The 23,701-nt window shown below is 36.9% G+C and overlaps 2 protein-coding genes across 8 annotated transcripts in view; both read left to right on the plus strand.

The window, feature by feature from the left end:
* Window positions 1–4,860, plus strand: part of Xpo4 (exportin 4) — a 114,880-nt gene extending 110,020 nt beyond the window's left edge. For all 3 annotated transcript variants that reach the window (XM_005338615.5, XM_021735479.3, XM_040281333.2), the window contains exon 23: window positions 103–4,860. In XM_005338615.5, the coding sequence (XP_005338672.1) occupies window positions 103–300 (198 nt within the window). In that variant the 3' untranslated portion in view covers window positions 301–4,860. The remainder of the gene's footprint in view (window positions 1–102) is intronic.
* A 4,007-nt stretch (window positions 4,861–8,867) lies between these two features.
* Window positions 8,868–23,701, plus strand: part of Eef1akmt1 (EEF1A lysine methyltransferase 1) — a 44,215-nt gene continuing 29,381 nt past the window's right edge. For 2 of the 5 annotated variants that reach the window (XM_078015696.1, XM_005338616.5), the window contains exon 1: window positions 8,868–9,004. The gene's annotated coding sequence lies outside the window, so the exon portion shown is untranslated. Of the gene's footprint in view, window positions 9,005–16,294; window positions 16,390–19,772; window positions 19,973–23,701 lie in introns of all 5 variants that reach the window. The other 3 variants (XM_078015698.1, XM_078015697.1, XM_078015699.1) reach the window with 3 other exon arrangements.

The following is a 23,701-nucleotide window of genomic DNA, read 5'->3' on the forward strand; positions in this document are numbered from 1 at the left end:
CAGCTTTTGCCTCTTAGAACCCCACATCCAGTAACTGACATAGTCATGTCTGTAATACTCTTAGGAAGATACATTCTTATGGGCATCTTGTCTTTTCCACAGGCTGAATATTCTGAACTGGTTGAGACATTACTATCAAGTCAACAAGACCCAGTTATTTACCAGAGATTAGCAGATGCCTTCAACAAGCTCACTGCAAGCAGCACTCCTCCTACGCTGGATCGGAAACAGAAGATGTCCTTCCTAAAGAGTTTAGAAGAATTTATGGCAAATGTTGGTGGTCTCCTTTGTGTAAAATAAACAACAAAACTCTATGCTTAATATAGATCCTTTCTGCAAAGTGCACTGAATTGCTGAAAGTTGACATGAGTCTTGTCCTGTTCTTCAGTTCTTTTGGCCATTTTGGATTTTGGAGAGCCTGAAACTTCAATATGGAATGCAGTGAAACAGGAGAGGTCAACTTTGAATCAGCTTCTGCTGTTAGGTGTTAGCCACAAGCTGTCACATACATGTCTTCTAGATTTTAAATGGTGACTTAAAATTTTCAAAATGCAATTCCATATATGTGCAAACAGATATGGGCACCAAGAAATACATATCCAGTGCCTTTTCCCCTTTTATCAAAGCATAGGTGGCTAGCCAAAGTTTAGAGTTTTTGTAATTAAATATTAGGTGGATGTGTTCTAGGCAATGTTTCTCAAAATGTTGTCCATAGACCACCTGCACCTTCTGAAGATCTGGTGAAAAGGAAGAGTCTTGGGCCCAACCATAAACCTTTAATCAGAATCTGGTGGTTGGACCTTGGGGTCTGCAATTTAGTAAGCTCCTCCCCTCCATCATCCCAAAAGTTTTGAATCAATGCAAGAGACATTGAAAACTCTTTAAGAGGTTTTGTGTTTTTCAACGTTTCCTCCCTCTGATAATTAGGTTTGTGATTGAGCAGGAAAAAAAAAATCACCAAATGTTTGTTGGATTCTTTTTAGTTGATGTTCTTTCTCATTCTCTCTCACACTTTATTCTCTTCTTTGTCTCTCACTCTCTTCTTTCTCTCTCATCAACTCATGTTACAGGTTTTGTGTAATTAATACAGGTCTCTAATCATACTCTGATGCCTGAACTTGAGGAAAATATGTGTATATTTTTGTTCCATAAAAAGAACTTCTAGGAACTGTAGCCATTTCATTGCCTTAATTTTAAGGGGGGGTGGGGGTGGGGGAGACAGATTTAAGTAAGAAATCAAGTCTTGATGCTCCAGAGTTGGTTTAGGGTATTAGCTGCTATGAACCTGTTGCCCCATTTGATCGTGAATTTATGTGGGTTTATGAGTAAAACAAAAGGCTTATCCCCATGTATTTAACTTTCCAAGTGTGTTTCTATCCAGCCACACAGCCCATATCTACTCTGAATAGCTTGCTTAAGCAATAACTATTTTTAAAGGATGTGAATTACTGATTCACACAATAGAATTACTGACTATTGCACGTTGGGGCATTAGGGGCAATAATTATGAAGTGGGTGTTATTCTTGTGTCACAGAAGTCACGCACATTTAATTTCAGAAATTAAAAAGTCTACTCTAGATCCTCTAGTTGGATCTTTCTAATCAGGATTTTTATACTGCTGTCATGCTTCCCTTAATAATGTGTACCAGCTTAAATTATGGAAATGAAAGCTAATTTATAAACTGTAGGCATATGAAACTTCACGCTTTACAAACCAGAATCTCACAACACAATGACAAGTAGAGGATTCTGGAATAGGTGCATTTGAATATCCTTAATAACTGTCTGCTAACCCACCCTGCAAGTACAGCTATTATATTTGAATTGCACATAGCATATACATCTTCACATGTGATGCTCTGCAAAACTTTGTGTAACTGTGCTAAAAACAGAGCAGACAATACTGGAAGCATCTAAATTCATCCCACCTGTGCATGTGATGTTAGATATGAGTGAATATAAGGTCCATAGCCATAACTTTTTGAGGATCATTTCTCTTAATTTGGTCACCACTATAACAATAAAAGTGGAACAAAAACATCTTGCAAGATTGTGAGGAAGAAAACTAGTATCACTCTTGATGAAAGACACATTTTTTATATTTCAAAAAATGCTTTGAATGATGTGTTTGTTTTTAGGGTTTTTTTTTTCCCCCTTGAAGTGATGTGCAGTAGTGATCACTTTGCTTTGCATTGTTTTTGTTTTGTGTTTCTGCACTCCCTCAAGCTTCCTCAGCACGTGTGAGTAGTGTATATGTGTGATAAATGGGTCCCTGAAACACACAAGGGCACTGAGACCCACAACTGACTGGCCAGCACAAAACTATAATCAGGTTTTTATTAAAAGTAAAGATGGGTAGGAAAGGAATGCCTCAGTAAGTAAAAAGGCATCTGTATTTAAATAACTCCTATCTAGACAGAAATATTTGCTAAATTTTCCCAGATTCTAATACTCCAATTTTTGTAGACTATTTTTAATTAAAACAACATTTACTTCAGATTGGACCAAATAATGTTTAAGAGATCATCAGAATGTCAATTAGTGGCAAAGGGGATGGGGGTTGACACCATATTTTAGGTAGTAAGGATACCAATGATTTGTACCAGCTAGACTCTTCAGAGTGTTTGTGTATACGTTTGCCTAATTGGATATTTGTTTAGTCTGGATCTTTTTCATTTTCCCAGTTTTGTCTTAAGCTATGTTTATTAGCTTTTCAGATTTTGTTTTACTTTGCTTAATGCTCTTGGCCCAGTGGGTATTGAACACTGGCTGAATTTAGTAAATTGGTTTTTCCAATTAAAACTGACTGTTAATTTGTTAAATTTTTTTTTAACAAAAACATTATTTGTGTCCTTTATATATGTTAAAGGGGCACTGTTAAGTGTTCAATTTTTAGATTCTTTTATTAAATTTCTGTTGTTCACATAGTATCCTCTAAACTTAAGTTTTCCTTGTACCCTTTGTTTGATTTGTGATTCATTTTTGTTCCTTATTTGTTTCCCAATGCACAATCACTAAGGAGTCCTAAGGCACAATTACTAAGGACTTTGTATGCTCACACTTTGTATTAATGTAACAGCACCTGTAACTCTGTTCTTGTAGTTCTGTTAAAAGGGGTGGTGTGATTTTATGGTCCTTGTGCTGGATGGGTGGCTGCTGATAGCCAAACTGCTTGACAGTATTTGACAGTATTCTTTCCAACACAATTACTTGGGTCTTTTCTGCCTGCCAGTCTTTTATTTTGTTGGAAGACAGTGGCATGTTAACATCACTGCATTGAGTTTTCATCTGGTATAAAGTGTAACATTTTATGTAAACAAAACTTTGCAGGTTTTTTCAAACTAATTTTAAGAATTCAGACTTATTTTTATGGTAAACTGTGTATCTACTTAAATTACATTGCTCTGTTCAGAAGAGATGATTACTACTATTTTTTTCCTTCACAATTTTCATTTCAAAAACAAGCTTCTATATAATCCCCCCACCAGTCAGCATTACTAATACTGCCCTGTCTGGATTGAACTTTCTCCCCTACCAAAAATGTCAAGTCTCTAAAGTCCTAACATTACCATGTTTCTGTTTCTGTTCAAATTTCTATGAACCCCCTCAAGTATTGAAGGGAAACTAGCTGTCAGTTTCAAGGATTCCAAGTTTGAATCTCCTGGTAGACAGTGTTAGTATAACCCTTAAAATACGATTTTTATTACTTGTATTCTATTTGCCATCTCTGTTGTTAGAGGTGGTGGTTGTTGGACCTTGCTAAGTTAGCTGTCTCTGACAGGTAATTGTCATTATTGGTTCCTGAATAAAATATTAACCTTTTAAGTCAGAAGGAACCTCAGTATTTCTTAGGGGTTTCGTTTGTTCTTTTTCAAGCCAGAAAATAAGGAACTGATTCAGATATGAAGTTTTAACATAATTTCCTGTAATTTTTTCCATAAAACAAATGATTTGAGAATATAATAATCTTTTAAATTATTTTTAAATGTAAGTGGGTATTTCTCTGAGTTGGCAACTATGTTCTGAAAACACTACATTTAAGAATTCTTTAAAAATTGATTATCTGACATTAAAATATGTCCAAGGTAGGCATCTTGCTGAGCCCAAATTGATTTGAAGTGCCATGGTTCAAGTTGAACTTTAAGCTTTTTAATTTAGATGTAAGAAATGCCATTGGGCAAATAATGGGAACCCATGACATATGTAGCCAAAGAATAATTTGGTTCAGGTAAAGATAGAAGCTTAATAGTGGGCATCCATTCTGTTTTATTTTTAAGGAAGATGAATGAAGAATTCTGTTTCTAGCCTGTAACTCTCTGTGTGGAAGTCTCTGTAAAATAGAATATTCTAAGCTAGCTGTGGTGGTTATTCCCTACCATGAACTGAGAGGTGTGGCTTACACATAATCTCTCACCTGTGAGACTCACTCCATGAACCATCTATCCACCCTCCTCACCCACTGTGGTTTGCTCTTCCTTCACCTGTTCCTGGTCCTCAGCAGAGGAGAGGTCTGATTTTCTCTTTTTCAGACTGTATTTTTAGGTCTCTTAGCTATTAGGAGCTGTCAGATATATACTAACAGCAAATTTCCCTAGCCTGAAGTTAAATACCACATCTGCACTATGTACCTCCTGGGGATCTGACCTCAAGTGTGCTCTGAGCCCAGGCTTCTGGTGTGATGTCTTCTACCGCAAAATTATGACAAATTGCAAATATTGGTATTGTGATTTGATTCTGTGTACAAAGAAAGAAGCTCTATGCAGTGAGTTTGTGGTTTAATGGTCACAAAATGTTAGCACTGCTACCATTCAGCACGTGTAAAATTTTTTAAATTTATAAATATTAAAATTTTAAACTTATGCTGACTTTTCAATTTTTTTAAGAGACCCAGGGATGAGTGTACTGTTCAAATATTTACCTCTCTTATAACAATGAAGGTATAAAGTTGCATTTAGTTTTTCAAAAATGCTGCAGTATGATTTTAGAAAATAAATCAAGGCTATGTATTGAGCCTGTTACAAGCTGAATATCAAATTGATAAATTTTATTTGTATTTTTTAAATCCATAAATGGGAGTTAAAATGTCATTTCACTAAATATTTTTATTACATTTTTGTTATGACCATGTGTGATTTGTTCGTGGGTACTTAACTAGACTATTTTATGAAAAATATTGAAGTGATGCTAGTTGGACATCATAGGATGAATCACGCAGAACATTATACATTCCTAAAATAATTTTAAAGATATACCTATAGATCAAAATCAAATTTGCATTACCTTCTGAGAGAACCCTCAACCCTCATAGGATACCCAGCAATCAGAAAGAAAAATTAAAATTTTGTTTATATTCTATAATATTTATTTTAGCCCACAGTCTTAGAAGCAATTTCAGAGTTATTAGTTAAATCATTAGATTTGGGGTATGATTTGTAGTAAATGTTTTTAGTAGTATGAGTCAGTCCTCCTGTGTGCTACATACATCTTTCACTCTTTGCCCAGTTTTTTAAAAATATTTATTTTTTAGTTGTAGTTGGACACAATACCTTTATTTTATTTATTTTTATGTGGTGCTGAGTTTCGAACTCAGGGCCTCCCACGAGCTAGGTGAGCCTTCTAGCGGTTGAGCCACAACCCCAGCCCTCACCCTTTGCCCAGTTTTAAATCTTATGAACATACTCTTTGAAAAGTTAATGGTTTTTTTAATGCATTTTGAAAATTATTAATTTCTAATGTAAGTTTTCTTTGAATATTTGATTTATAGTGTTTTTATATTGAGGCTTGATTCTAATCTAAGGATAGATAAAAGTAGTTTAAGAAGAGTAAATAAATAGAATGTGTTTTGAGTTTTTGTTTCCCTTCATTACTAAGGGTGGAACCAGAGTCACAGGCTTAATTATTTCTCATTTCAAAGCCATGGATTATTTTTAAGATCTCAAACACATAAATCTACAGGCTACTGAGCTCATCATTGTGTATCAGTTATTTTTAACATCTAGCAGGAGAGTGAACTGAGGTCTGAGGTAAGTCATTGGTGTTTCTTAGTGTTAGCAGTGTTGTACTTAGTTTTTGGTATTGTTCATTTCTGTCTATGTTGCCAAGATAGGCTTTAAAAAATTTTTTTTTAATGTTCAAGATATATTAGTAGTGGAGCTTCTCATTGGTGTGCGTGATCATAACTGATGGTGGACAGGCCTAGATTCAATTCCTAAGTTACTTAGAGGTTACATTAACTTTCACAGCTCCTTCATCTATATCATACATCTTTCCAATGAAAAATTTTAAAAAACAGTGATGGATAAAATATAATAAATGTTCAATAAGAGTTCCATTGTATCTAAATATTTCTAAAAACACATTTTACTTCATCAGATACATGTATCCCAACACAAGTCTAATACCTGATAGTCACTAATAATTTTTAAATAGTTAAATCTTCAATACAGCATGATCGTACAGCCCTACGCCACAACCACCATAGTGGCATTGTAATGGAGTAAATATTACTGTCTTTTTTATGAAAAAGTTGATCTAGTAACTTCACTGCCTTAGTACATTTTTGCTGTTTTAACAGGATAGTTGATACTGGGTGATTTATAAAGAACAGAAACTTATTTTCTTATAGTCCTGGTTGCTGGGAAGTCTTAAGATGAATGTGTGGGCATCTGGTGAGGACTTTCTTGCTATGTCTTTATGTGGCTGAAAGTGGAATAGCAATAAAGAACTACCTCCATCAGGCCCCTTTGAAGGGGCACCTACACTCTTATATGAAGAAGGAATCTTCTTGTCCTAATCACCTCTTAATATCTGAATTTTGGAGGAGACTCATTGAAACCATGGCATAATTATTTCAATTTCTGCTGAATATGCTCATTATTCCTGTAACACCCCCCACCCCCGCAAAAAATCCTAACAAGAGATTCCCAAAGTGCATTTCATGCATCACTAGTTCTTTATAGCTTAGTCTGATGTAAGTTTGAGAAAATGTTTCTTTAGAGTTAAAGGCTTTAATACATCAATATTGTAGGACTTCGAAGATTTTAATCATTACATTCAAAGTATTTTATGGGGGCTAGGGTTGTGCCTCAGTGGTAGAGCACTTACCTCGAAAGTGTGAGGCACTGGGTTCAATTCTCAGCACCATATGTAAATAAATAAATAAAGGTCCATCAACAACTAAAAAAAAATTATAAGTATTTTATGGGACTAGAATATTAGGGGAAATCTTTTGCATCATACAAAGGATATTTTGAGTAACTAAAAAATGGGAAAAAAACACAGGATTTTGTGGTTTTGTAATATATGTAATTAGGTCTTACATAAAAGGATCGGGGCAGGCGTGGAGGTAGGCGGAGCCTGTCCTAGCTATTCAAGAAGCTGAGTGAAGCAGGGGAAAGGGATGATTGCTTGAGTTCAGGAGTTCCATACCAGCCTCAGCAATGTAGAGACATCCAGCTCGGAGAAAACTGGGGCTGGGTTTTATCCTCAGAACCACATAAAATTAAGTGAAATAAAGGTATTGTGTCCATCTACAACAAGAAAGAACAAAGTGTGCTTTCCCTGCCTTCTTAAAAAAAGTGGGGGGAACTGTCTTAAAATAAGAGTTTTTCAGAGTGATCTCCATTCCTTTTTTGTACTATTTCCTAACTATAAAGGAATAATCCCTGAATTTAAGTGGATTTGAAAGCATCTTTCAAGTCTAATTTAACTGGACAAGCGATTTTCCTTTTACCGATAAACTGTAAATCAGTTTGCCTTTGATAATTAAATTCTTATGAGTGAAAACTACTTAAATTACAGTGCCTACGTTTCACCAGGAAAGTACTAATCTTCCTGAACTACTGGCATGCTTTCTGAACAATCTTCAGCTACTGATGGAGGTAGAAATATTTAAGCTCTCTAAAGTCTATGGTAACTTTAATTGCAAAAATAGCATATGGTAAAATACATAAGATAACTTGGTCTTACATGCTATTAAAACAATGGAAGCTTTGAAAACATTGTTTCAGAACAAGAATAATTTGCTTTAATATAAGCTTTTCTGTTAAATTGTAAGCCAAGGCAGTCTTCTATGTATGGAACATTATCTCTATGAAAAATAATTCTGCCATAAAAGTTGGCTATTCTCTCTTGGTTTGTTAAGTGATTTCATTTAATGTGTTTACTTTCCTGCAAGTTACACCCGATTTTGAAATATTTAGTTTAAAAGACTTATCAGTTCAGATCAAAGTCAAAATATGGGTTACTACAGACTGGAAACAGCACTTTAAATAGAAACTATGGCCCATCCAGTTATAAACCTACTCTTGTGAAGTACAATTGAATGGCATCATTTAGGAGCTGAACAATTTATTTATACCAGAAAGGGTTTAAAACTAGATATATTTAAAACAGTACGACAACTTAGAAAAATCATAAAATTGGTAAAGAAAATGGAGGTGATAAGAACATTATAGATTGCCTCGTGGATGTAAAACAAATGTCACTTAGTGATCTGCCAAGGTGAAAGGGGACCTTCTAATAGTTTATACGTGCCAGGTACTGTAGTTACTAGGTGTAGTTTACAAAAATCATATTTACGGGACTATATGCTTGCTTTAATATACGTTGATCGATCGGTGCATTCCACGCTGAAGGCACTGGAAGAGGATGAAAGTGTTTTCCTAACCCAGTCTCAACACGTTTCGATTATAACCCTAGATAGACGAGGCTTGGATTCTGAAAACCTGAATCTCTCGGTGCCAAATTAGTGGGCCTAACTCGAATCTAACTAAAAACTTTAAAAGATTTTTTGGGGGGAGCCACCGTTCTTGGAGTCAACTGTTGAGACACAAGCTCACGGAAGGGCTCCCCGCAGGAGCTGGCCCTCGCTGACAGAACCAGCCACAGAAACTCCCGGAAGAGGCCCGCCTCGGCCGGGGTCTGCGCTTGCGCGGGCGGCTCCGCACCTCCCCGCCCCCGCCGCGCTCCGAGCTCTCCTGGGCGGCTGCGCACGCGTGGCTGGTGAGTGGACCGCGGGCGTGCACGTGGGGTGGCCTAGCGCCTCGGAGCGGTTTTGGGCTCGGTTTGGTTTTTATCGTTCGTTCCGCACCCTTTATCTGGTGCAGTAGTGGTGGAGAGGCCTAGTGGGTGAGCTAGAGCCTATCTAAGAATGGGGACCTGGTTGTTAGGTCGGTAGGTCCTGGTGCCTGCAGGGGCTGCGTCCTGGACAGCGCGCGTCCACACCCAGCTCTGGACGGCACGGCTAACTAAACTGTAGGCTGGGGGGAATTGTAAACTCCCGGGTTATGACCAGCCGTGGAGGCCCCCTTCTGAGCACAGGCAGAAGTGGCCGCTCTCCTTTTCTTGTTTGACCCCAGACGTTCGATGCACGCAATTTGAGAAACGCACAGCCTAGAGTCCCTCTACTACTTCAGGGCGACCGTCCTTTTCATCATCTGTTGGTTGAGGACTTCAGAGATAAGTGACAGCCCCTGCTAGGGGCTGAAACTTGACCATAGTAGGACCCTACCGTGAAATGAACACAGAACAGGGGAGACTTTCACGGAGTGAGCCACGTGTAATATAAGTGGCTACACGGGCTATCCATACCAGAATTCACTGCATTGTAACTTTATGGTCTGCATTTTGCTTATGTCAGTTTTACTTCAGCCTTTTTTTTTTTAAAGTTAAAAAGGATAAATGGAACTTTTTTAAAATCTAAATTATTTTAAAATTTATCTATTTATTTATTTTGTGGTGCTGGGGTTCCAACCCTGGGTTGGAACCCCAGCACCACAAATATGCCAGGCAAATGCTCTACCACTGTGCTGCATCCCGCAGGCCAATAGAATTTATAAGAAAACAAAAATATCATCCATACAACAAGTTCATAATGTCTGACATTCAGTTTTAAAAATCACCAGGCCTGCAAAAGAATACAGCTCAAAGCAAGAGAATACAACACAAAATGATTAGAAAATCAGTCAACTGAAGCTGACTTAGAACAGATAGAATGTCAGAATTAGGAGTGTCTCCGTGGGAAAGCACTTGCCTAGCATGTGTAAAGCGCTGGGTTTGATTCTCAGCACCACATATAAATGAAACAAAGGTCCATCTGCAACTAAAATATATATATATAAAGTAAACAGAAGGAAGACTGATAAAGTAGAGGAGGGAAATCAGGAATGGAGGAAGGGAGGGAAGGGAATAGTACTGGGGATTGAAATGGAAAAAACTTTGTCATGTGCATTTATGAATATGTTAAAATGAATCCCACTATCATGTATAACAGTCATGCACTAAAAAATAAATATACCATAAAAAGACAAAGCTTAGAATAAATTGTTTTAAAATCCTAGCTATATGCTGTCTATAAGAAACTTCAAAAACAATGAAAGTAAAAGGAATGAAAAATATATACCATACATTTTTTTTAAAGTCATGAGTACTTTATTCTAGACCTAAGAAAAAAGAACTCATCAGCAATAAGGAGAGATGTTACATAATGATCAAAGGACTAATTCATCAAGAACAGCAATTCCAGGACTAGGGATATGGTAGAGTGCTTGTCTTACATGCACAAGGGCCCTGGGTTCTAATCCCAAACACCACACACACACACACACACACACAAAGAACATAGCAATTCCAAATGTCTACTAGTCACCAAACAAAAGTGGTTTAAATGAGCCGGGCACCATGGTGTATGCCTGTAATTCCTGTGGCTCAGGAGGCTGAGGCAAGAGGATTGCTAGTTCAAAGCCAGCCTCAGCAATGGCGAGGCACTAAGCAACTCAGTGAGACCCTGTCTCTAAATAAAATACAAAATAGGGCTGGGGATGTGGCTCAGTGGTTGAATGCCCCTGAGTTCAATCCCCAGTTCCCCTCAGAAGTGGTTTTCATGACATGAAAGATGAAGAAAAAATTGGTAGAACTGAAAGATGAAATAGATTGATCGATCCATAATTATAGGTAGGGACTTCAGTTCCCTCTCTCAGCAATTGATAGAACTATTATTCAAGAAATCAGCAAGGATATAGAACTTAATAGCAGCATCAACCTAAAGGACCTATTCATGTTTATAGAACCGTCTACCCAATGACATAAAAATATAACATCTTTCAGTCACCAAGATAGATGGTATCTTGGGTCATAACAAAGATTTCAACACTTTTTTAAAAATTGAAACAATATACATTAGAAAAATATCTGCAAACACTTGTAAACTAAACCTACTTCTAACAACTTATGGGTCAATGAGAAATTTAAAAATATATTGGACTGAGGTTGGGGTTGTGGCTCAGTGGTGAAGTGCTTGCCTAGCATGCGTGAGGCACTGGGTTCGAACCCCAGCACCATAAAAAATTAACAAATAAAATAAAGGTACTGTGCCCATCTACAACTAAAAAAAATATTTCCAAAAATAAATAAATAAATAATACATTGGACTGGAGCTGGGGTTGTGGCTCAGTGGTATAGTGCTCACCAAGCATGTGCAAGGCCCTGAGTTCAGTCCTCAGCACCACATAAAAATAAAATAAAGGTATTGTGTTCAACTACAACTAATAAATAAATAATACATTGGACTGAGTGAAAATGGGGGATAAAAGTATACAGTTAGTGGAATGTCATTAAGAAAAATTTGTAGCACTGAACACATTAGAAAAAATGTTCTCAAATCAGTATTTTAAGCTCCCACTTCAAAAATGTGAAATAAAGAGCAAAATAACACAAAGAAAAAGGAGGAGGTAAAGATCAAAACAGTGAAATTGAAAATTAAAAAATAGAGAAAAATCAATGTTAAAAAATTTGAAAAGATCAATAAAATTGACAAAGCAACAGTAAGACTGAAAAAGAAAAATAGAAGACAGAAATTCCTGACATTAGGAATAAAATTGGAGAGTGCTAAGATCCTAAAGACATTGAAAAATAATAAGTGAACATTACAGACACCTCTGTACACATAAATATAACAACTTGGATAAAATTGACCAATTCTTCAAAAACTACAAACTTCCAAAACTCACCAATATGAAATAGATAATGTGAATAGTTCCATAAGTTTTAAAGGAATTGAATATGAAATTAAGAACCTCTCAAAAAATAGAATTTTTCAGGCCTTAGATAGTGTATTTTTCCATTATAGCTGCTATAACAAAATAAAGTAGCATGACTTTAAACACAGCAATTTTTTATTTCTTGTAGTTCTGTTGACTGCAGTGTCCTAAGATCAAGGTGTCATTAGGGTATCCTGGTGAGGGCTTTCTTCCTGTCTTGTAGATGATTGCCTTTTCACTGTGTCCTTACTTATCAGAGAGGAAGTCAGTTCTGGTGTCTCTTCTCATAAGGGCACATGTTAGACAGTGTTCCATTACTGTAACAAAATATGTAAGATAATAACTTAAGATGATTTTTAATTGATTTCATGGTTTGGGAGGTTTTGGTCCATGGTTGCTTATCCCTGTTGCTTTTGGGTCTGGTGAGACAGAACATCATGGTGGGGAATATGTGGTAGAGCAAGCTGCTCACCTCATGACAGTTGGGAAATGAAAAAGAAAGGAAGAGAGAGGGGTTGGTTTCCAATATTTCCTTCAATGACATGTCTCCAATGACCTAACTTCCTCCCATAGGCGCCACCTCTTAGATTCCGCTACTGGTTGGGAACAAATCCTTTAACATGTGAGCTTTTGGGGGACATTCCAGATCCATAGTATAACAGGGCTCTAACAAATAAGGGCCCCACCTGTATGACCTCATTTAACATATCAACTCCTCATAGAATATATCTCTAGATACAATTACATTGAACTTCAGTGTATGAATTTGGGGAATGGGGACACAATTGGAAACAAAGCAGATGATTCTGTTGCAAAATTTTACCAAATATTTGAAAAACAGCACCAATTCTACACAGCCTCTTCCAGAAAATAGGAGTGATTTCCAAGTCATTAGATGAGACCAGTGTTATTACCATGATACCAAAACAAAAAACAAGAAAACTATAGACCAAAATCTCTCATTTACATAAGTATAGAACTCCTCAACAAAATATTACTAAAGAGAATCTAGCCATATATAAAAAGAATTATATGCCATAGTCTTGTGAGACTTATTTCAAGAATGTAAAAACTGGTTCACTGTTAGAAAATCAATGAATTTAAAAAAAGAAAAATGGGGTTGGGGCTGTGGCTCAGTGGTAGAGCACTTGCCTCACAAGGGTGAGGCACTGGGTTCGATCCTCAGCACCACATAAAAATAAATAAATAAAGATATTGTGTCCATCTACAACTAAAAAAAATTTTAAGAAAGAAAGAAAGAAAATCAATGAATTTAACATATCATAAGGTAAAGAAAAATCACATGATTATAAATTAATATGGAAAAGGAATTTGAAAATTCAACTGAATTCATAGTAGACTCTTAGCAAACTACTTAATAAGGGGAATTCCTCAATTTGACATAAAGAGCATCTACAAAAGCAGCCAATACTATAGTTATTGGTGAAAGATTGAATGTTTTTCCACTTCAAATCTTCGACAAGATTAAGGTTAGGAATGCAGTTCAGTGGTGGAATATTTGCCTAGCATGCACGAGGTCCTGGGTTTAATCTCTAGTACCACACACACAAAAAAAAAATTTAGACAAATCTGGGATATCTGCTCTTAACACTCTTAAAACATAGGGGGTCCTAGCCAGTGCAATAAGGCAAGAAAAGGGAATAAATGGCATCATGATAGGAAAGGAAGAAATGAAACTTTCTGTTTACAAACATGGTTTTCTAAGTTTAAAATTCCAAGGAATCTGAAGAAACTCACAGAACTAATATAAGTGAGTTTGTTATGGTTACAAAACATAAACATTAGTAACATCAGTAGTAATTTTATAAATAATACTTAACACTGAAACAGAAATTAATAATTAAAGTGCAATTCATTTGCAGTTGCTCCTCCAAGATGAAATAATTGTAAATCTAATAAAACACATGGGGCCTGTGTACTCAAAATTATTAGTTGATGAAATAAATCAAGGGAGAACTAAATAAATACAGATATGTACCACAGAGAAAAGATGTCAGTTATCCCTCAGTCAGTCCATATGTTTAGCATATTTCCTTCCAAATTTCTAGCAAGATTGTATGTTTGTCTCTGTCTAATCTATAGGTAAGCGCATGCTAAACTTCATATGGAAAGACAAAGGAAGTAAATGAAGCAGTTTTGAATAAGAAAAATAACATTAAAATATTTTGAGTAAGAAAATTAAAATTCCTTAATCATGCTATTTGAATTTAAGACTTATCATTTGGCTATAATAATTAAAACTTTTTTTAAGAGAAGTAGACACATTTATGAGTAGAACAGAATAAAGAACCCAGAAATATACCCTACTGATTTTGTACAAAAGTCAAAGTGTAATTTCAGAAATAATTTTTTCAACAAATGATACTAAAGCAACTGGACAGTACAAAAGAAGGGAGAAAAGAATCCAACCTAAAGCATACACTTATATGAAAAATTAAATGAATCATAGATTTAAATGTTAAATATAAAATTCAAAATTTTCTAGAAGAAATTTTATATAAAAATTTTGGGTCGCAGGAGAACCTAGTACTTGGTAAGTCTTTTTCAGATGGCACCAAAAAGAAGATCCATAAAAGAAAACATTGATATATTGTACTTCACCAAAAGTTAAACTTTGTATCTGTAGAAGACAATTTGACAATTTAAAAAGATAAGCTGCAGATTGAGGAGGGGAGAGGGAATATTTGAAAGCTACCCTTTTGACAAAGTTCTCAAAGCTAGAATATATATAAAACTGCATAAACTGGGACTAGGGCTATAGCTCAGTGGTAGAGTGCCCGCCTTACATGTGTGAGGCACTGGGTTCAATCCTCAGCACCATATAAAAATAAATAAAGATACTGTGTCCAAGTACAACTGAAAATATATTTTTAAAAAAAACTGCAAAAAGATATCTTAAAATTCAACAATATAAAGGCTCAAACAACCCAGTTAGTTTATGACAAAAGATGTGAACAGATATTTCATCAAGAGTAAAATGGATGAAAAATGTACATATGAAAATGTTCAAAGTTGTTAAGTATTCAGGAAATGCAAATTAAAGTTACCATAAGGTAGTAAGTACTACAGACCTATTAAAACTGCTCAAATAAATACCAAAACCTGGTGAAGATATAAAGAACCTTGATCTCTCAGTGTGATTAGCAGGTGCAAGGCCCAGCACTTGTTCAGGGGCTGGGAAGGATTGATCTCTCATACATTGCTGGAGGTGGGTAAAATGACACAAACGCTCAAGAAAAAAATTTCACATTTTCTTAAAAGAAAAGTAAACATGGAACCATTCACAAAAGAGCACGTATTGTGTCATTTTATTTGTATATAGAATATTGTTATGTGCAGAATAACCAAATGTATAGAGACAGACAGTAAACAGATATGGTTTTCTAAGTTTAAAATTCCAAGGAATCTAAGAAGAAACTTACAGAATTAATAAAATAAGTGAATTCATTATGGTTACAAAACATAAAAATCAGTAATATTTTTATATATGTTAAGTGTTATACATTTAACACTGAAACAGAAATTTAAAGTACAATTCATTTGGTTGCCTAGGGCTGATACAGGTGGGGAAACAGGAATCCACTGCTGAGGGATATGAGGGTTTCTTTGAGGAATGGTAAAAATGTTCTAAAGTTTGTAGAATGGTTGTTCAACTCTGAATACATTAAAAGTAATGAATTGCATGCTTTAAATGAATTGCATGCTCCAGGGGGCCCAACAAACTAGATTTTACCACTTATCCAAGATACTAATCAAAAGAGTTGAGCAGTAAAGGTAGGAAAGGAATTTTAATCAGTATAGCTACCAGGAGGACAAGGGACCAGTGTCCTTGGCAGTCTTCAGAGCTACTGACAGGAGCAGGGAAGGAAGATTTATGTCCACACAAAAATCTGCTGTACACAACTGTTGACAGCAAGCTCCAGAATTGTCAACAACCTTAGTGTGTTTTAGTAGTAAACGGTTAATGAAGTGTGGCCATACTATGGATTATCACTCGGCCATAAAAAGGAATGGACTGTAGATAAACAAAATAAGTTGGATGCATTTTAAACTGTGCTGAATGAAAAAAAAAAAAAAAAGCCAGTCTCAGGTTACATAATGTGTGATTTCAATTACATAAAATTCTTAAACTGACAAAATTACTGAAATAAAGAACAGATTGGTGCTCTCTTTCTCTGTCTCCTTCCCCCTCCCTCTTTCTTTCCCCCTCCTTCTCTGCCATGTGAGGACACAGCAAGAAGACTCTATCACAAGCCAGGAAGAAAGCCTTTTCCAGAACCCCACCATTCTGTACCCTGATTTTGGACTTCCTGGTTTCTAAAACTGGAGGTGAGCTTCTCACAAACAGGGGTCATGCTTCCTTCTCCTCTGGATCCTTGGCTTTGAGCAAAGGGTCTGGCACCCACTAGACAACTGGAAGGTTTGCTGAGTGACTTCATGATTACATGCTGCTGGCATAATTAAAAGCCAGCACACTGAGATAGCAGGTTGGGTTAAGTAACCTAAAATATCTTCTGACAAGAAGAATTGCCTAGAGAAGATGCATTCTGCCTTGGATGGTGATGAGCTGCCCCACCCTAGAGGTGCCCAAGAGGAAGAGGATTGGATATTGTCTATGGTGGAAAATGGATAAGGAGATGCCTGCCATGGGGAACAGCTCAGGCCACCAGCCCCTAAGGACAGTTCTTGCTCTGGGGCCTTCCCAGCCAGAAGACAAGGCAAGCGCAGTGGTGATCCAGATGCTGATGGCTCCACTGTCATAATTCCAGAGTTTGATACTTAGCTTAATCTGAACATGTTTGCCAACCTATCATGAATAACTATTTGTAGCTTAAAATGCTGGCCCTCCGCAGCTCAAGAGTGAGAAGTTGTGCTCCACTCAGACAACGATGTACGCACTGCAGTTAGAACAAATGGACACAACAGGCTCACAAGGCTGAATGTGGGAATCTCAGTCACAATCGCCTCCCTGGAGCCACTTTAACAAGTTGGCTGTCTAAACGCAGGAAGGTCCAGGAAGAGTTCACAGAGCAGAGGGCTCGGGGTACCTGAATGAGGGGAGTTTTCTAGTTCCCATCCCTGTTAGGTCGGAAGGTTTAAATCCTCCCAAGTTCATTTAGTAGAATCCTCTGTGTGATGATGTTTGGAGCCTTCACGATGGGAATCCGTACTCTTTGTCTGTCTCCTTCATGAGGATACGATGAGAAGTCCACAGTCTGTAACCTGCTGACGGCCCTCACCAGAAACAATCGTGCTGGCCCCTCTGACCTTGGACCTCCAGCCTACAGATTTCAAGAAATAAATTTTTATTGTTCGTAAGCTACCCAGTTTATAGTAGTTTGTCAGAACAGCCTGAAAGGAATGATATTCCCCTTACAGACCCAGTTCGTTATTGTGGGGTCTGTATTAATCAGGGTTGTCTAGAAGAACAGAAGCAATAGAATACATACATATAAGGAGAGACTTATCCAGATCACATTGTTATATGGTGTGCATGTATAAATATGTAACAATAAGTCCCATCATTATGTACAACTATTATACACCAATAAAAATATGGGAGAAAAAGAGGGGATTTATTAGATTGGCTTACATAATAGAAAGCTGGATAGTCCCACAGATATCCATCTACAGGCCAGATGGAGAACTGCTCACTCCAAGATGCAGGAACCTCAGAACAAGAGAGATCAATGATGCTACCCCAATCTGAAGCTGAAGGCCTGGAAGCTCCCTGGAGAGTTACTGTGTGAATCCACATGGAGAGGTTGAAGAAGATGGGAATCTGATGTCCATGGGCAGTGGCAGTGCAGATGGATGCACCTTCTCAGGAACAATCTAGTCTGCATACATGCTGATGGGCTTCCTCCTCCTTCTACTTTGGTCTCTAAATTCAGGGAGGTTGCTAGTCCCCATCTCAGTATGCGGTCCCACACGCCAGTGGTCTCTGGAAACATCCTCACAGACATACCCTGAAGTGCACTTGACTCGTTTCCTAACTGTCTCTCAATCCAACCACGTTGACAATGAAGATTCTCCATCACAAGTCCCCCCCCCTTGTTGACTTGATGTCCAATCACATCTCCTTAAACCATAATCTCCAAATAAACATAATGACAAGGTTTTAACTCTGCCTAACAATGTAACTATTCTGCCTACAACTAAAAGTGCTCTAATTCCAGCTCCAGAATAGGAGGCAAAGTTGTGGGGATTTTTCTTGGTTCTTTTTAGTTATACACGGCAGCAGAGTGTATTTTGGCAATTATGCATACGTGGAGTATAACCGATTCTATTTAGGATCCCACTTTTGTGGTTGTACATGAAGTGGAGTTACCTGGTTGTGTATTCAAATACAAGGCCAGGAAAGCTATGACTGATTAATTCTACTCTCTTTCCTGTTCCCCTCCCTGTCCCTTCCCTTGTTTCCACTTTGTCTGATCCAGTGGATTTCTATTCTTACTCTTCCCACCCGTCTTTGTTTTGGGTGAACAGTGCTTACTCTTCTGATATCCCATGACTATTATGATGCAGATTTAATAACACTTAAGTACTTAAATTAAGTCAATAAATGTTATATTCTATGATGAAGAAATAAAAAACTAAGATAACTGCTTAATATATGTCTATATATGCATAAGCATACTCTTAATAAAATAGAAAACACTCAAAAAAAGAAGAGGTTGGTGCTTCAAAGGAGTTAGGAATGGAGGTTGAGGCAAGGGAAGGTAGATATGGCTCTGAAGAGTTCATCAACTAGTCTCTGTAGAGTTGGTATATTCTGTATTATCTCTATAATTGTGGTTTCACGACTCTACACACATTAGCATTATATAGAGCTATACTCAGAGACAATTGAGTGCATGTGAAACTTGTGAATTCAATGAATCCTATGGGTTGTATCAACATGAGTTTCCTGGTTCTGACATTTCACTATAGTTATGTAAATTGTTAACATTGGGGAAGATTTGGTGAAGTGTACATGAGACCTCTCTGTAGAATTTTTCCAACTTTCTGTGAATCTATTCTTATTATAAAATAGAAGGCTTATGAATGAAAATTGGATAAGAAAGTAGGAATTTTTTTTCAATTGTCAAGTTCATTTTCAAAAGATAATGCCAATCTAAATTGTTACCCAGATTAAAAAGTATACCATCACTACATTCTCATCAGTATTACCTTTATTTTTATTTAATTATTTACTTTATTAATTTCCAGTATTGTCATTAAGTATTAATATAGTGTCATTATTTTTATTTACTTGTATTAATTCAGAAAAAATTAAAACCAGTATACATGTTCATCTTACCAGCTCTATTTATAGTAGCCAAATACTGGACATAGTCCCCATATTTTTCAATGGATGAACAGTTAAATTTTAGCACCCCTTAGTTCAGGTGCTCCTCCTACCTCAGCCTCCCAGGTAGTTGGGACTGTGGGCAGGTGCCATTGTGCCTGGCTGGCTGTGTTTTTGATGATTATGTTAGCCAGCTTTTTGTTGTTATGATGAAATACCTGAGAAAAACTACTTAAAGGAGAAAAGATGTGTTTTGGCTCATGGTTTTAGATGTTTCAGTCCATATTGGCCCCATTGCTGTATCTCATGGTGAGCACAACTGCTCAACTCATGGCAGTTAGGAAGCAGAGAAAGAGAAAAGTGTCAAGGACAAGATACAGGCCCCAGTAGCACAGCCCAAGGTCCTGCTCTTTTCAACTAGGTTCTGGCTCATGGTCTCCCAGTAGTCCATTCAGCTACAGATCCATCAGTGGATTCATAGATGAGGTGTTGGAGTCCTCCTCATCCAATCACTTCAAAGCCCTACCTCTGAACATTGCGGCACCGAGGATCAAGCCCCGGACACGTGAGCCTTTGAGGGACAGACATAACAATGACTCAGGCCATAACAGTGACCTCACAGTGAGTACTCGTCATATATTTTGTAAATGTCTCTTAACTAGGGCTTTTCAGGAGGAAGAATATGGAGTGAGGTACCATTCTTATCCCAACCTATAGGGTATATATCATCAACGTGACACCCCACTGGCATTGACCTTGATCACCTGGATGAGGGCAGGGTTTCCTCAGTATTTTGTCTGTGAAATTTGCCATTATTCTGATTAACTTTTTTTAATCTGTTTATACTTGAAACAGTATTTCCTGTATTAAGCTAGACAAAATATTGATAAATGGTTTAGATGCCATGATTTGTTTCACATACACATACATAAAACTTTATTTATAATCATGTGACCAGGGACAATTTTTTCTTTCCAGTCTCATGCTTCTCCCATTGTGTAGAAAGACTTTGACAGAGTTAAATTAAGTGTAATGGCAATTTTATGGGGTTTTTTTGTAGATGCCCTTTTTCAGATTGAGGCAGTTCCCTTTTCTACCTAGTTTGCTCAGTTTTTAACATGGGTAGATGCTGAATTTTGTTAAATACTTTTGCACTATCTGTGTGAATGGTGATAGGCTTTTCTCTCTCATTTATTTATTGACTCATTTATTTTTTGTGGTATTGAGGATTGAACCCAGGGGTACTCTACCGCTAAGTTACATACTCGACTCTTTTAATTTTTATTTTGATATGAGGTCTCACTAAGTTGCCTAGGCTGGCATTCAGCTCGTGATCGTCCTGCCTCAGCTTTCTGCAGAGCTGGAGGTGTGCATCACCTGGCTTAACCAGGGGTCAGCAAACTTCTGAAAAGGCCCAGATAGTAAATATTGTCAACTTAAACCATCCTTGTATTCCTAAGATAAGCCGTGTATCATCAATCTTATATGTTGTTGAAATCAATTTGTTACTATATAGTATAACAAATTTTTGCTTCTGTATTCATGTGGAATATTGATCTTGCCGAAGGATAAAATTACAATCAATTTAGTTTAAAGATCTTGAGCCAGGTGCTGTGTATATGCCTGTGGCTTAGGAGGCTGAGGCAGGAGGATTGCAAGTTTAAAGCCAGACCACTTAAACAGGCCCTCAGCAACTTAGTGAGACCCTGTCTCAAAATAAAAAAACATCAAAAGAGCTGGAGATGTAGTTTAGTGATAAAGTACCCTGGGTTTAATCCCTAGTATCAAAAAAACAAACAAACAACAACAAAAAAAAAAGCCTAAGATCTTAATTGACTATAGTTATGACTTTAGAATCAGGTAACACCTTATTCCATAAAATAGAAGAAGCGTTCAAATGAGGCAAGTAGAGGAAGAAAGTTTTATAGACAAAGAAGGGTTAAAGAAAGCAGAAAAAAAAAAGATTAGTCATTTCAAATTACTTTCCTTATAAGGCAGATACAGGGAAAACAGAACAATAGAAAAATAACTGGTTAACATCAGTTTACCGATGTTATTTTATATGAATTTTTTAAAAGTTCATTCATGCCTATTAAAACTGACTGGTTTAGAAAACTTGGCTGTTATCTTTTGCTCTTCTAATTTCTCTAAGGTTAGATAACAACTTTAGTTTTGAATTGGTTATGAAGAACTTTAATATTAGTGATTCCATTTTTATTTTGGTCTATTGGGGCCTAATATAGCTCAGTTCAAAACTCCTATGATCTTTATTTAATCTGTCATTTTATTTTCTTATCATGGTTGGCAAGTTTTCACATTAGTTTTATGCTGGTTTCATAAAACAAGTTGGAAAGTATTCCTTTCTCCTTTGCTTTCTGGAAAAGTTTCCATAAAATCACCATCATTTCTCTTTAAATATTTGATAAAGCTCACCAGTGAGTCTGCTCAGAGTGGAATTTTCTATTTGGAGAGATCTTTTTTTTTTAACTTATTTTTTTTTAAAACATCAGAAATTTATTAGTTGCTCAAAACATTACATTGATCTTGACATATCATATATCATACATTTGTTTCAAATGGGGTGTGAATTCTTATTATTCCCACGTGTACAGATTGCAGGATCACATTGATTATACAGCCACGTTTATACACACTGTCATACTAGTGTCTGTTGTATTCTGTTGCCCTTTCCGATCCCCTTTCTGTCCTCCCTCCCCTCCCCTCCCCTCCCTCTACCCCATCTACCATAACTCATTTCTCTCTCTCATTTTTTATTTTTTTCTCCCCTTCGCCTCACATCCTCTTATATGTATTTTTGTATAACAATACAAGTATCCTTCCATCTTCCGTGCAGTTCCCCATCTCTCTCCCATTCCCTCCCACCTCTCGTTTCTGTTTAATGGTAATCTTTTTCTCATGCTCTTCCTCCCTGCTGTGTTTTGAGTCGCCCCCCTTATATCAAAGAAGACATTCGGCATTTGTTTTTTAGGGATTGGCTGACTTCACTTAGCATAATCTGCTCTAATGCCATCCATTTCCCTGCAAATGCCATGATTTTGTTATTTTTTAGTGCTGAGTAATATTCCATTGTGTATATATGCCACATTTTTTATCTATTCATCTATTGAAGGGCATCTAGGTTGGTTCCACAGTCTAGCTATTATGAATTGTGCTGCTGTGAACATTGATGATGCTGTATCCCTGTAGTATGCTCTTTTTTTTTTTTTTAAAGAGAGAGTGGGAGAGAGAGAGAATTTTTAATATTTATTTTTTAGTTCTCGGCAGATACAACATCTTTGTTTGTATGTGGTGCTGAGGATCGAATCCGGGCCGCACGCATGCCAGGCGAGCGCGCTACCGCTTGAGCCACATCCCCAGCCCGTGTAGTATGCTCTTTTTAGGTCTTTTGGGAATAGTCCGAGAAGGAGAATAGCTGGGTCGAATGGTGGTTCCATTCCCAGCTTTCCAAGGAATCTCCATACTGATTTCCAAATTGGCCATACCAATTTGCAGTCCCACCAGCAATGTACAAGTGTACCCTTTTCCCCACATCCTCGCCAGCACTTGTTGTTGTTTGATTTCATAATGGCTGCCAATCTTACTGGGGTGAGATGGTACCTTAGAGTGGTTTTAATTTGCATTTCTCTGACTGCTAGAGATGGTGAGCATTTTTTCATGTATTTGCTGATTGATTGTATATCTTTCTCTGAGAAGTGTCCTTTCAGATCCTTGGCCCATTTGTTGATTGGGTTATTTGTTTTCTTATTGTTTAATTTTTTTGAGTTCTTTGTATATTCTGGAGATTAGAGCTCTATCTGAAGTGTGAGGAGTAAAAATTTGTTCCCAGGATGTAGGCTCCCAATTTACCTCTCTTATTATTTTTCTTGCTGAGAAAAAACTTTTTAGTTTGAACACATCCCATTTGTTGATTCTTGATTTTAACTCTTGTGCTATAGGTGTCCTATTGAGGAATTTGGAGCCCGACCCCATGAGGTGGAGATTAGCGCCAATTTTTTCTTCTATTAGATGCAGAGTTTCTGGTTTCATCCCTAGCTCCTTAATCCATTTTGAGTTAACTTTTGTGCATGGTGAGAGACAGGGATTCAATTTCATTTTGTTCGTATGGATTTCCAGATCTCCCAGCACCATTTGTTGAAGATGCTATCCTTTCTCCATTGCATGCTTTTAGCACCTTTGTCTAATATAAGGTAGCTGTAATTTTGTGGATTGGTTTCTGTGTTCTCTATTCTGTACCATTGGTCTACCCGCCTGTTTTGTAACCAGTACCATGCTGTTTTTGTGTAGTATAGTTTAAAATCTGGTATCGCTATACTACCTGTTTCACTCTTC

The sequence above is a fragment of the Ictidomys tridecemlineatus genome, chromosome 6, assembly GCF_052094955.1.
Source record: "Ictidomys tridecemlineatus isolate mIctTri1 chromosome 6, mIctTri1.hap1, whole genome shotgun sequence".
NCBI classification, from domain to species: domain Eukaryota; kingdom Metazoa; phylum Chordata; class Mammalia; order Rodentia; family Sciuridae; genus Ictidomys; species Ictidomys tridecemlineatus.